Here is a 14841-nt window from a genome sequence, read left to right on the forward strand (position 1 = left end):
CGCTTTCTGCTGTTCTCCGCAATGAACCGAGCTCTTGCCTCTGTAACTGAGTCAGCAGCGAAAGGGCTGCCGGCTGCTCGCTGTTCTTCTCGAGGAAGGAAACAGAGGCTACAGATAAACGCGCCGCAAAATTAAAATCTGTCGGAAGGCGCTGGCTGCCTTGCCCTCGTGGGTCGCCTGACACACTGCCCCGTCCCTGCCCCACTCCCGTGACGCAGGTTAGGTAGGAAACCGAAACCCACGCGGTTTCCCCGCACAGAGCCAACCCTGCTTGTCCGCGCCGCGGCGCTGCCCACAGCCAAAATGGCAGCGGCAGCGGCGCCTCCCGCCGGCCCTGCTCTGCCCACAGCCAAGATGGCAGCGGCCGCGCCTCCCGACGGCCTGACACTGCCCACAGCCAAGATGGCAGCGGCCGCGCCTCCCGACGGCCTGGCACTGCCCACGGCCAAGATGGCAGCGGCGGCGGCCGCGCCCCCCGGCGGCGCGGCTCTGCCCACAACCAAGATGGCAGCGGCGGCGGCCGGCGGCCGGCGCTGCCCGCGGAGCGACGGGGGCCGCGCGCCGCTGCCGCTGCTGCCGCTGCTGCCGCTGCTGCCGCTGCTGGCGCTGGCGCTGGCGACGGGGCGGGCGGGGGCCGTGCCCGCGGGCGGCATGCTCTACCCGCGGGAGACGCCGTCCCGCGAGCTGAAGGAGCTCGGCGGCCTCTGGAGCTTCCGCGCCGACTTCTCGGCGGGGCGCGCGGCCGGCTTCGCGCAGCGCTGGTACCGGCAGCCGCTGCGGCAGGTAGGGGCGGCGCGGGGCGGGGGGCGCCGGGGGCGGCGGCGGGTGGAGAGCAGCGGTGGCCTCGCACGGCGGTTACCGGCGCTCAGCGCGGTGAAGCGAGGACAGCGTTGCCCTGGAAGAGCGCCCTCGAGCTTCCAGCGAGTGAAATCCGCTATGTTCCGTCTATCCGCAGTAACTGAATGCTGCAAGAACAAACTAGTGTCGTTTTAAAATGCTGTCAAATTAACCCCATTTCCTAAAAGCAAGAAGTAAGATGCTCTGCATGCACATATATGTGTGTCCATCACTTCTCTGTTAGCTCCTGGGCCAGTTTTGCCGTATTGTGGAAGGAGATGAGTGCCAAGATACAAAGCTGCTAGAAATTTTGTGAAAATAGATGTGAAAGTAGGCAGAGAAGAGGGATCCTGGACATGTCCCCCACTAAAGGGAGGGCCGAGAAGTGTCAGCTCAACCTGCTTTAGACATCAGAGAATCTCCTTAAAGGAGACCCATGGTATGGGCATCCCAGTGTGAGATGCTAGAAAATCCACTTCATCAAAGATTCTTTGCTTTTAGGATTTTCTGGTGTCTAATAAAGGGGCTGAATTCTCTCTGCAGTGTCGGTGCAATTCGGTGCTGAGTCAGCCACGCACATGATGCTCATCCCGCGACACCCAGACTTTCCTAGTGCCACCGTTCGCGGAAAGACTTGCTTGAGAAAGGGGAAGTGTCCCAGATGCGAGCTGCTGCAGCGTTCCTTTGTGGAACATCACAAGCACTGAAGGTGCTAAAAATGGACAGCTAGATTTTGCAATAGCATGTGGTGACCAGAATTTTGTAATAGATTACAGCACTGCTGGCATATAATCCTTATGTTTAAAAAAGTAGCTGAATCAACACTGTTGGAAAGCAGTGAAAAAAAAAAAGCAGGAAATTTATGTTGCTTTCAGGGAATGAGAAAGCCAGAGCCATCCTGTGTAAATAGATGCAAACAGCCTCCGCAGACCTTATGGGGGGGTCTGGCCCAGAACATCCCCAGACTCTTGCCACCCTTCTCCTGCAACTTCAGCTGATGAGCAGCACCCCGTGCCGGTGAACTGACACGGCAACATGAGCATTACACTCTAAACAGCTAGAGCTGTGCAAGAGAAACTACATTTTGTGAGTAGTTTCAGACTGAACAATGACCTGGCTGTGTTTTCTCCAGTTCTCAGGTTCTCCAGCACCAAACCTATTAACTATATTTCCTTATTGCAAACCAGGAGGGGAAACAAAGATACTAGCGGCTTCACCTGGTAGGAGAAGGCATATACTCAGCATAGGACCTGTGACAGAATACGCCAGTTTCTGACCAGGTATTTCTAGGGAATTCCACTTTGCAGAGGACACTTTGATTTGTAAGGCTGAGTCAAGTGGAGAGAGACATGTCCAAGAAGTGTAGGTGGGACAGCCAACTCAGTAAAACTTCTGTCAAATTCAGCGTCTTAAAATTACCTGTTTCCTCCCTTTTTTTGCGATTTCCATCAGACCGGTCCTGTGATCGACATGCCGGTGCCTGCCAGCTTCAATGATATCACCCAAGACCCCAACTTGGAGAACTACATTGGCTGGGTTTGGTATGAGAAAGAGGTGCTGCTTCCTCGCCGTTGGCTTCAGGAGGATCTCAACACCAGAGTGGTGCTCCGCTTTGGTAGTGCCCATTACTACTCCATCGTGGTATGTTGCACCAGCAGTGGTGCAGGCATTTCCAGGATCATGCCACACTAAAATCTATCCCATGTTCAGCAAACATGGCTTTGCTCATGTTTTTATATCAGGTTGCTGTTTTCTTAATGCTCAGCCATTTTCCTCCTGGCCACTGCCAGTTGCAGCTGCTTTGAAAGGAGGAGCAGACCTTGTCCTTCTGAAGTGAGGAGAATTTGGGACAAGAGCTTGACCATGTTTCCTGGGTCTCTCTTTTATGATCCTCCAATACTGGGACTAGTAACTAAAACATTTTCTTGTTACACACCTGGAGAGGACAAGGTACTGAGCTGCCCAGAACACTTAGTTTCTCACAGTGATGCTTGTGTGTGACCCAGGCCTAGCTCCCAGTAAGGGAAGGGCTGCTGGACTGAGCCCTCAGAATTAAGAGTGCTGAACAAGGTTCAGCGTTACTGGGAATCCCAGCTGCCCTTTGCTGTGCTCCTTCCCCTCTCCCTGCTACGCTTTCCGCAGAGACCTAACCTTGCCGCTTGGACTCACAGGCCTCTTCTCTTGCAGTGGGTCAACGGAGTCCAAGTTGCAGAGCACGAAGGGGGCCACCTCCCTTTTGAAGCAGATATAAGCAGCATTGTCCAGGGCAGCCCGGGGATTCCCTGCCGCATCACTGTCGCGGTCAACAACACTCTGACACCTCATACTCTGCCTCCAGGGTCAATTCAGTACATGAATGACGTATCAAAGTGAGTTGGTAGAATGCTGTACTGCTGATGTGGTCAAAGGGATGGCAGAATGGGAATTTATTCAGCTGCTGTTTCTTAAGAGCCTCCGAGTAATTTACAAAAGCATGGGTTGTATTCATGACTGTGTTCATCAGTCAAGCAGGGAGGAGTTTAAGCTTCAATGTTATGAGAAATCTACACTGAATTATCGCATCTGTTTTATACATGGGGATCTGAAATTAAGTGATTTGCCAAGCTGAGTCAGTGGCAGATTAAGACACTTGAATTCAACTGGAGCTGCAGCTATCTGCTACTCTGAAGGATCCATCAGACCTATTCAGTGCATTAGATGTTCATTAACTGGTAATCACCATAGCATCAGTAGCACTGCTAAAAGATAAATCCATCCTGTTGTGAAGACTGTTTTACCAGCATGTTGCTAGCATCCATATGCTGCCTTCAGTTCTTGTGTAATGGAACATAATGTCTCCTGTCTTGCTCACTCAGGTACCCTAAGAACTATTTTGTACAGAACATCAAGTTTGATTTCTTTAACTATGCTGGAATCCATCGCCCGGTCATGCTTTACACCACTCCTTCTGTCTACATAGATGATATTACTGTGACAACTACTTCATCAGAGAACATTGGTAGGTCCAGAACAATTACCACAGCTACCTCAGGCTCCAAAATGGAGATGACAAGAGCAGTAGAGAAAATTTCCTGCAAAGGACTTTTCGATCAGATTGAACTTGTTTTGTAGCAGCTTTCTCTTTTAGCCTCAGCTGCTGTTTTGCCCAGCTCAGCAGTTTTAAGAATACAGTAAAGATTTCCAAAGCAGTGGGAAAAAGTATAAGTACTTGAAAGACACTACAGTTACATGAAAGCATGTTCAGGTGCTTCTGGAATTAGAATTTCCCACTAGGGACAGTCTTCCTGCCACTTAAAGCAGAATTATCTCTAAGTAGCAGAATTATGTGATGTGCAAATCCTCCTGGAAACTTCTGGACCTCAAGACAGACAGGTCATGCTTCATACAATCAATCTGTGCCTCTCTACTGTTGCGGTACCTCTCCCTCCCTTTTTAATGCCACTGTATATGAAAACCCTACAAGTGTTTATTTTCCCTTCATACCAGTTTCTGACCCTCTCTTGTTGTCTTTGAACTAGCCATGGTGCAGTATCAGGTATCGGTAGTCGGCAGCGCACTCTATTCCTTGTCCCTGAGTTTACGTGATCAAGAGGGCAAAGAGGTTGCTACAGGTGATGGGTCAGCTGGAGAGTTAAAAGTCCTGGATCCAAATCTTTGGTGGCCTTATCTGATGCATGAAAACCCTGGATACCGCTATTCTTTAGAGGTAACATGACATTTCTCCCTTTGTGTGCATTTCCTCCCACTGTCCTAACAGGATTAAGGAACTGCCATATGGCCCATCTTCCTTCCTCTCCCTCTCCCGTGGATGCTGTTCACATGACCAGAATGGCATTGCTGATCATGCCGTAACCAAATCAAGCTTTGCCAGTTTTGTGTGCTGAACTGAAAGATCAGTCAGTGAGAAGAAGAAGGGGTCACGCATGGGGTACATGAAAGCATGCATGCACTCTATCAGGTACTCGCCCGTCACATTTAGGGCCTGATCCATCTCTTGCAGAAGGACTGGTTGAGACTGTACATGGGAAGAGATATTGCAAAAGCTGAGAGCAGGGTCTCTGAGGAGCCCGCTGCTAATCTCTCTCACATACTCTGCCACGCAGCGAGCTTTCTTCCCACTCTGCAAGACACAGGTTCAGCTTCAGTAGCACAAGCCTGGAGAACTGTTGTGGGAGTCAGCGTTGAACAATGATGCTTAGATGCAGAAATTAGGGCAGATCACCTGCTGCGGGTTTCCAAAGGCTCAGGTCCATATCGCCTGTGAGTAGACGACTTTGCAGTTGCCTGGTATCAAGGTGCAGGGGAGAAGAGGAGGTGTAACCTTTGCCTTGCCAGCGGGGATGAAAGGGCCTGGATGAGAGAGATGAAGGGAGACCGCCACGCTTGGGACAAACAAGTCGCAGAAGGGTCGTCCAACTCTCATCCTTCACCCTCCAGTTCCCCAGCTTGGATTTCTACTTTCTATAACTGTTCTTGCTCCTTCCCTAACGAGTTACGTGGGGGCGAGAAGCAGCGAGGCGGCCGGCGCAGCAGTGAGGAGCAGGCAGTGTGCCGAGGCAGGGCCGGGAAACGGCAGGGAGGTCAGGGCAGCCCCGAGGTGTGAGCCCCAGGGAGGCCGAGGCACCCTCCGGGCTCGCGAAGGCCAACGTCTGCGTGTTTCCCTTGGGAACGCAGGTAAAGCTGCAGGCGCAGGTGAACGGGGCGCTGCTGGAGGACATCTACACGCTCCCCGTGGGCATCCGCACCGTCCACGTCACCAGCACGCAGTTCCTCATCAACGGGAAGCCCTTCTACTTCCACGGGGTCAACAAGCACGAGGACGCGGACGTAAGTGCGCGGGCGGCACCCGCTCTTGCCTCCCCTCTCCACCCCATGGGGCTGCTTCCTCACAGCCTTCTCCCAGGCTGGGAGCTGCCAGTGGGGCCCGGGTGAATTTTTACTAGCGTTGAGGGGATGCTAGGCTCAGGGGAGCCCTGCGGCAGCGGCGACGCCCCGTCAGGGCGTGTGGGTGATCCCTAGAGGTGTTGGCAGAGGAGCCATGGTTTCCAGTTGGGAGCTGCCCCAGGAAACATGGGGCCAGGTGAGGCCTCGGGCGCTGAGGCCGCCAGAGCGGGGAAGGGCCGGTGCCGGAGGGCTGCGAGGCCTGGCCTGGCCACAGGGAGGCCTCAGCCCCACGGAGGTGCGGGGCGGCCGGGCAGAGCGGCCCCCCTTCCCTCCCACCACGGCCACCTCCGGGTGCTTCTTCCCCAGGGCGTCACCGGTGTTTCCTGGCAGGGTGGCGCAGGGCCCCCCACCGCTCCCACCAGTCTGGGCCCCTCCGCCCCGTCCCAGCGCCAGTGGGCGACACCCGGGGCAGGGGAGCCGTGGGGCACCCGCCCCGCCCAGCCTGAGCCCACCACAAAATGGCTGACGCGCCTGAGGGAGCCGGGCCACAGCCCCCTTCCCCACTGCGGTGGTTCTCCCGCCGTCCTGGGTCTCAGTGCGTGTGTGGCCACGTACTGGTCTTTGATGCGCAGAAAGACAAATACCACACATAGCATTTGTGTGGCTGGAAAGGGCGCACTGGAAAGGCGCTGGGGGCGAGCGGGGAGAGGTGGTTTGCAGCTAACGCGTGATGGGAAGAAGCCCAAACCCTGGGGCTCGCGGGGGACTTTGCGACCTCGCGTCGGGGCAACAGGGTGCCATGGCCTTCTTCCCTCCCCAGATCCGTGGCAAAGGACTAGACTGGCCCCTGGTCATGAAGGACTTCAACCTGCTGCGCTGGCTGGGGGCGAATTCCTTCCGCACCAGCCACTACCCCTACGCTGAGGAGATCATGGATCTGTGCGATGCCTACGGCATCGTGGTGATCGATGAGTGCCCCGGAGTGGGGATTAAAACTGCGTAAGCACTTGCTGGAAAGACCCTTTCCCACCTTTCGCTATTCCCGTGAGCTGCTTCAGAAGACACTTTCTCTCCTTGTCCCTTCCACGCTTCCCTGCCTCCCTGCCTCCCTCCCATCCTGGGGCTCGCCTTGGCCTGATAGTGGAAGTACTTTGCTCTATTTAGAAATCAGCCCATTGCGTTTCAAAGCCTCTCTCAGTGCGACTGGTGAGATTGGGCAACCAGAGGGCGTTTTGCCACGTGTTCACAGCTTCGTTTGATCAAACTTGGTTAATGAGACCACAGTGTGGCCCTGAACTGTGTAGCAGGCTTTGGAGATACAGGGCAGAAACCTTGTTTTGTGTCACCTGCAACAAGGCTTGGCTGTGCCTATACACCCTGATACTCAGGTTACCACAAAGACAGGCCAAGGGGATGGATTTCATACACTGACATAGTGACCTGGTCTCAATTCCTTTTGTCTTTAAGGGAGAGCTTTGGGAACAAGTCGCTGCAACATCATCTAGTCGTGATGGAGGAGCTGGTCCGCAGGGATAAGAACAGGCCCTCAGTCGTGATGTGGTCAGTGGCCAACGAGCCGGCTTCGCAGCTGCCCGCAGCTGCTCATTACTTCAAGTAAGTGCACGTGCATGTACACAGATCTGAAACGTGAATCTTTGCAGATAATGTATCGTCTTTCTTTGGGGTGGTACAAAGTAGTAGTAAAAAGAAGGCAAGCAACTTTTGGGAACCCTGGAAAAAGTACCCATAGATAAAAATGAAAAGTGCAGCTGCTGCATATACTGAACATAGTTTGAGTTCAGAACCCCACAATGGTCTCAACTGGTTATTTTTGAACCAGTAAAGCTCTGCAGAATTACCACGAGTCTGTTTGGTGTGAGCGTTTCTTCTTGGGCTAAGGGTCAAGGAAAAGCACACCTCATGAGAACTGCTCATTCCTTGCTAGCTTATAGAAGCTGAGTGCTAAATTCTGTTTGCTGAAGTCTGAAAATTACAGCAAGGTTGTAAAAATGCCTGACCTTTAGTTCTGAAGATAAGTTTTGTTCAGTTAGATGCTACTTATTTGTTCCACAGGGGGCTAGTGACACTCAAAAACCACTGCTTAAAGTCCCTGCAGCCCCCTTGATTTTAAAGAGATTTAAGCTTTGGCTAGCCAATAGTAATCTCTGTCAAATGGGGGGTAGCAGACTGTCCCAGGTAGCTGTAGGCAAATTAAGAGCTAACTCTGAATTTTCATTCTTCAGAATCATCCATCCTACTTCAGTTTTGAGGTAGAAATAGAACTTGATCTTCCTGTAGTCTCTCATCTCCCTCATTTAAGGTTTCTCAGAAGCAGCAAATTTGTGATTGCCTTGCCTGCCAGTGGAGAGGGCTAGGGCCTAGTGGTTTTTGCAGGAACACTTCCTCAGAGCTGTTCAGAAGCTTCCCATTGCCCTTCTCATATTTTTATCTTCAAATTTTCAGCCCATTCTCCAACTTTCAAGCACTGGCTCTAGCAGACAAATTAATGGGCCTTTGGTATATTTCTGCTCTTGTCTTTTTTCAGTTTGGATAGCAAGCAACTTTGTGATGGATAAAGGTCTTATTGTCATATTTTTACTCCTACAGGGATGGCTAGAATTGCAGGCAGTTTAAAGGGTTGAGCACCCAGTGACTTGCAGTATTTGCTTTAAAAATACTCTGTTAAATCACAAGCAGCTCCAAATGCCTGAGGGGGTGGAAGAACAGGGAGCTTGAGGAAATGGGGTAGCATTTGGCGAAGTTGTTTCTCCTCACTGTTGTTGAACTCTTGTTTTACTGTTTGCAAACAGGACAGTGATAGCTCACACTAAAGCTCTTGATCCCTCCAGACCAGTAACCTTTGTGACAGAGGCTAATAACGCTCTTGATCATGGTGTAAGTTTAACTTATTTTCTAGCTTTTTTTTTTTAATTTATACATTAAATTTCTTCTTCTTGTCAATTGTTTTAAGTTCCTTTCCCCCACCTCCCCAAATTTACAGCAGATAAGAGGGAGAGGCAGAAGAAAACTTGTATTTCAATTTCAAGTACAAAGTACCTTATCCTGTAGTTGCAGTCTGGCAAAAATCTGTAAAAGAAGAACAGTTGCCTGTCTTAAGTATGCAGGATCAACCCCACTGGATTCTAGCAACATTGTCATGCTTTGCTGTTCTACTGTTTGTGGCTATTAACGCTTAGGCCTTTCACTTGCAATTAAACTAAAGCTTAAACCTCTTTAAAATGCCAACAGTCCTCATAGAAATCTAAAGAAGGAAGCTTTGCCTTAATTCCTGTTTTAAACTGTTCTAGATCCTCTTTGGCAGATGTCTGTTCAGTAATCTTAAAACCTCTTCTAGACTGAGTTCAGCTTCATAATTAAAGTCCTGGAGCTGTTTAATTAGGCCAACAGCAATTTTCTGGGCTGGCTGTGCTTTAAAACTGTCCATAGCATGAACCAAGAATCTTTAACACATCTCAGAATTTGTCTTTGGGGTAGTTCCTACATAATCTTTATTTTTCAAGTTGGTTTTTTTAACACTTTATCACCACTGTGCAACTAACATTCTTTTAGCAGGTGAGTTTGTAGGTTACATGTACATGATACCACTCCATGTACGAGGATATACTTCATGTTTCTCTCAAGCTGTCCTCCAGGAATGGCCTTTTAGTAACTCTAGGAGGTCCCCTTTCAATGAAGGGAAAACCTGATAGCCTTAATTTTTAAGGCATCATCCAGTAGGGATATGCTCCTGGATATTACTGTTGCTTCATGCATGCATGCAGACTGACATCCCATTCCCACTACCACGTGACTAGCCTAAGGAGACATGGGGCAGGGGGAAAATAATTAAAAAAAACCACAAAGAACAGGTCTTATACACTGATGTGATGTTAGAACTTTTTTCTTTTATTACAAAACATGTTAAGAGAACATTGAACAAGTTACATATAACATCACTTTGTCTTCAGTGGGCTTCATGCCCTTTTATCATATTGTCCATGTGGTAGAAATGGCATACAACTTGCAAAATGCTTACTCTTGTATTGCACCATCGATGCACAAATTTAGTTGCTAGTCAAAATATTTGAGTACTAACTTGATCATCACATTCCAATGCTCAGAACGTATGTCTAAATGTACCAGCAAGCCAGAGACATCTTGGAAACTCAAACTTTAACAAACCTGAGGCTGAAATGGGTTGATCTTGTTTAATTCTTTGCTGCAACTTCCTAAGTCTGTAAGAAAATGCCAAATTGACATGCCTTTACCTTGTTCATTTTATCCTGCTTTTTTTTCCCTAGAAAAGGAGTTACTTTGGGAGGGCCTGAGTTACAAGGAAAAAGGCTTTATTCTAGGTGTAATAAAACTGCATTCCTTGAAGTTAACCAAAAGGAGGATTTAGCTTTATGAATGGAGGTTGCCTACTTTGAACTCTATGACAAAACGCTCCCACCTTGTTTTTTGTAGGCTCCTTATGTGGATGTAATCTGTGTAAACAGTTACTTCTCCTGGTATCATGACCCAGGCCATCTGGAGGTTATTCCACTACAACTCATGACACAGTTTGAGAACTGGTATAAAACCTACCAAAAACCCATTATCCAGAGTGAATATGGAGCAGACTCAATTCCCGGACTTCACAGTGTAAGTGTTAGAGATGCACTAGATGAAAAAGCACTGTTCTTAAGTAGTCCGACTCATTTGTATTACTCTTCTAATTAAGTTTTGCTGACCCTTTAATTCTGAGATGCATTAGATATGCGTCCCAAAGACTCCAGGATTGTTATCCTGCTCCACTGAAATCAATAAGCTTTGCCACTGACTCTAACAAAGGTAAGATTCTACCTAAAGAGGAGTTTTTGGCTTTGAATAAGAAGCTGAAACTACCCTCTCCTAAACCTTGCTCTAGACATTTAGTTTTTGACACTTGCCAACTGCTGGTTTTAACTCCACTCATATACTGTTTAAAACATACCTAGTAACACTTCTGTACTTGGGTCTTAAACTGCAGTCCACTTTTTAACAATTAATCATTTTGACAATGAGGTTACAGCTGCTTGTTAATTTATACTTAAATGTGGTTAAACCTCTAAGAAGAGGCATTCTGAAATCATCTGTGCTTTGGTTTTTGTAGAAAATGCCTACTAGGAAGATATGACACTGGGAACAGGACATTCTTTTCACGATACAGTCCTGCATAGCAGAGGGCAGCACTCCTAATCCCATCATGAGAAAGCACCATCACCAATCAAAACTGAATTTCTGCCCCCAAAGTATAGCTAGCATAATGTTTGTATTTTGCATATGTTTCCCCCTGCACTTTCATTAGATGCTAATTGTCACTAAATGGCCACTGTTAATGCAGTTGCAATGAAAAGACCAAGCAATTGTAAAGCTCGTCTTCAGACAACTTTCCATTTACAGGAGACCTGTTAACATATGGAGCCTTTGATGAGATACACTGTCACATCCATTCAAGCTCATCTTTTTTCCTGGCTATAGGATCCACCTCTTATGTTCAGTGAGGAGTATCAGAAAGCTCTGCTAAAAGAGTACCATTCAGTATTTGACAAAAAAAGGAAGGAGTACGTGATTGGGGAGCTCATCTGGAATTTTGCTGATTTCATGACTAATCAAGGTAAGCTTATATTTATATTTCAAACAACTCTCCATCTTCCCTGTGACTTAAAATGGCGTATGATATAAAGAATATTTGTGCTGTAGGGCAGGGCAAAGGGACCCTCTGCTTACCGTGATGGAGCATAGCTGGTTTCTGTGACAAAGTCCAACATGACCAGAGCCAAGAGGAAAGGTTCTGCCTGTACTTAATGCATCCTCTTTCTCCAGCTTGAGCTCTCAGATGTCCCTTCTGCAAAGATGCTATCCCAGAACATGAAACAATGCATTAGGGCAGAAAGCAAGGGAAGCTTGCAATCAGACCCAGATCACTTCTCTCTTGGCAATCCTTAATCCAGAGCTTCGGTTAGCTTTTAGGAAAGTATCTCACTTGCTCCATATTTCACCTACAACTGCCCTTAATAACAGAGCACCTGAAATAATGTATTGATAACTTGCAGTAGAGCTTCAACAACACAGGACCAGATGCAGAAGGGTAGACAACTGTCTTATGACACTCAATCCACTGTTAATGAATAAGTGCATTCACAAAGCATGGGGCATTACTTACTCTACAGTGCAAACAGTCAGCTAGAAATTAAATTATTACAACTCAGAAGGAGACCTAGTAAGGAACAAGGTATGCATATAACACCTACAGCGAGTTAGGGCAGTCAACAGTCAGTGTTAATTTCAGGCAGGCAAACACCATTAAAAATAATCTGTAGAGCACCAATATAGGTATTAGAAAGGTAAGTTGTCATAGAGAAGCAGTTAGAAAAGTAGTATTAATTTCAAATAGTAGGATGGAAAAAAAAATTTAGATGAGTTACATATATACATAAATAAATACAGTTCTGGTCTCTCAACATGTTGTAGTTATCTTTTCTAATTTCCTATGAAGACTAAAATAGGCAAATAGGGTATGGATGCCACTAAAGAATAATACAGCCAAATAGAGAGGGGTTAATAATTGACATTTTCACCATCAAATTATAACATGAAGTAATAGCAGAAGGAACTTCTGCTTTAAAGACACTGTGATTCAGTTTATGGGTACACTTGAATTAAATGTCTTTGACTTATTGGTTGTAAATGCAATGAATTGCATCTATATTGCTCAGTTACAGCAATTAAAATCTTACCAAGATGATGCAACTTATATTTGCCAAGTTCCCTGTTGTACCTGACTTTCTGCAGAAGGTGCATAGGTCTTTTCCACCTAACCTGATTTATTTCATACATTGTAACAGTTTACAGTAAGGAATATAAGAGCATTTTTGCGTATACTTGCTTTATTTTATAACTTCTCTACAGGGACCACACGTGTTTTGGGGAACAAGAAAGGAATATTTACCCGCCAACGACAGCCAAAGTCAGCTGCATTTGTTCTTAGAGAGAGATACTGGAAGATTGCAAATGAATCAAGCTGTCTTCCTCCTGTAATAAAATCACATATCCACTTTCTGTAATGAAATCTAAAAGTATAATGGTTGGAGTCTGTGCTGAACTTGTTCATTAAATTTGTTTAAATAATATTTATGCTTGACTCAAGTCTTGCAAATTAATGCAATCTCTAGTCCATCTGAAGTAGTTATCAACTATGAAACACAAAGCAAGTCAGGAATACTAGTTTTCTATGCCTAGCCATCTCCGTAGGCTTCCTGTTTTTCAGGTACTAAAATGAATATTCAACATTCCAGGGAGCTGAAGTTAGAGATCCTGACTGAGGTATCCATTTATGACCCTCTCCCCACCCCCCCAAAAAAGCATGATACAAATGAATGCTGATGATTTCTGAATCCAAATTACTCTAAATGAGCATCACAACCCTCCAATGCTAGAGAGGTTTTCCAGTTCTACTCCTGTAACTGTTAAGCTACTAAGATCACAGCAAATTGTCCACAGGATTACTGAAGAGCAAAAACGTATACAGCTTCTCTTGTTAGAGCTGGATAGAACATACGTGGCTGGCTGAGAAATTCCGAGAGTCAACAGCCGTCAGGAAGAGTGTGAATCACTACTTCGGTAAGGATACCCAACATATTCCAATATGATATGGAATTCATACTATAGCAGCAAGGTAGAATATGTCAGATAGGTAGGTACCTACATCAACTGGAGTTTAAAACTATTTTATCACAGTACCAGAACTACCACTATACGATGCAGTTTTACCTTCCAGTATGGAAGAACGCTTCCTTCATATTAAATTGTCACTATGGAACTACAGTAATAGCATTCGAGAGGGTGAATTTGTCTGACTTAAGTCTTTCTGATGCTGACCTGGAGCATTCTGGGGTAGAATGACTTGTAGATTAGTGTGCACATACCACTTTAGACAGTAATGTAGTGTACTAACTTTCCCTTGCAGGCAGCACACCAGTCTTAGAGGCTCCTAAGGGCTAGGCTTTAGACTGCAATAGTTTGTGTCAATACCCACAGAAGAGCTCAGAACACTTCACCTGCAAACTTCTTGTTGCAAGCTCTCAAGGTTGTCCCAACAGCAGCATCACCCTTATCAGAACCACAAAATTGGAGGCTTCTTACTGAATTCTGGAAGTTAGGACAATTAACCAGTTTCATTACTCTGATTCACTGATACCACATAAAATAGTATTGCTATGACTATTTTTTCCACAGCTGGCTCTTCTGCCAGCACCCCAAGAAAGTGACCAAGACATCTGCCAGTATGAAGAAAAATGTTACTGTGTTGCATGATGGCCAAATTCCTTCCTTCAGAGGTGATACATTAGAAGCCAAGAAAAGTTTCCATTGCCACATGCAGAATAAGGATGTACACTTATTGCAGATTTCAGAACAATTTTTCCTTGAGTTTCTAAGGGAAAAGAAAAAATGTACTACTAAGATTCCTCATGGTTACACTGTATTAGGTTTACAGATTTTCTAGTTAACTAAAAACCCAGAATATAAATATCTACCCATATCGGAAAGACAGTCACTCAAATGTTACCTTGTACAAGAGTGGATACCATATATAAGCCCACTAACAGTGTTTGAAAATTGTTTCAACTTCTTGATCTCTAGACTTTAACTTTAAGCTATTTCATTCCCCATTTCAACACTGACAGCATGACATACCAACAGCAGCCACATAAAAACACAGATAAAGATTTGACATGGTTTACGCATTACAAACCAGGGCTCAGGTCCCTATGATATACACAGGACTTGCAGTTGCAGAAGAGAAAGCTATACTTTCATTCAGTCCAACAAGACAGATGCAAAGTTTAATATCCACATTTATGGTAAGCACACATTTCAGAGAGTCTCATTTCCTGCTTATGTTCTTAACAGCTCAGTGCAAGTGTAAGCCCAACCCGCCTATCTAACCCTTTCCCAAAGTACCCCCCGCCCCCTTCCCAAAATCCAGGAAAATATACAGCAGTTTTCAAATACTTTGTGATCTTGTCAGAGTGGAGCTAAAGCAGACCTATAGAACAACGGAAAGCAGGAAGTGATTAAAATAAAGCACTTAACATT

At 46.5% G+C, this 14841-nt stretch overlaps 1 protein-coding gene across 1 annotated transcript; it reads left to right on the forward strand.

Moving 5' to 3' along the window:
* Nucleotides 1–339: 339 nt before the first annotated feature.
* GUSB (glucuronidase beta) lies at nt 340–12875 on the forward strand. The gene is made up of 12 exons (XM_026107268.2): nt 340–783; nt 2290–2478; nt 3025–3206; nt 3693–3835; nt 4356–4543; nt 5512–5664; nt 6542–6720; nt 7189–7335; nt 8532–8616; nt 10189–10365; nt 11224–11359; nt 12655–12875. Exons 1-12 carry the CDS (start codon nt 355–357, stop codon nt 12807–12809), a joined length of 2163 nt encoding a protein of 720 aa, XP_025963053.2. The 5' UTR covers nt 340–354; the 3' UTR covers nt 12810–12875.
* The last annotated feature ends 1966 nt before the right edge of the window (nt 12876–14841 follow it).

The sequence above is a fragment of the Dromaius novaehollandiae genome, chromosome 19 (assembly GCF_036370855.1).
Source record: "Dromaius novaehollandiae isolate bDroNov1 chromosome 19, bDroNov1.hap1, whole genome shotgun sequence".
NCBI classification, from domain to species: Eukaryota; Metazoa; Chordata; class Aves; order Casuariiformes; family Dromaiidae; genus Dromaius; species Dromaius novaehollandiae.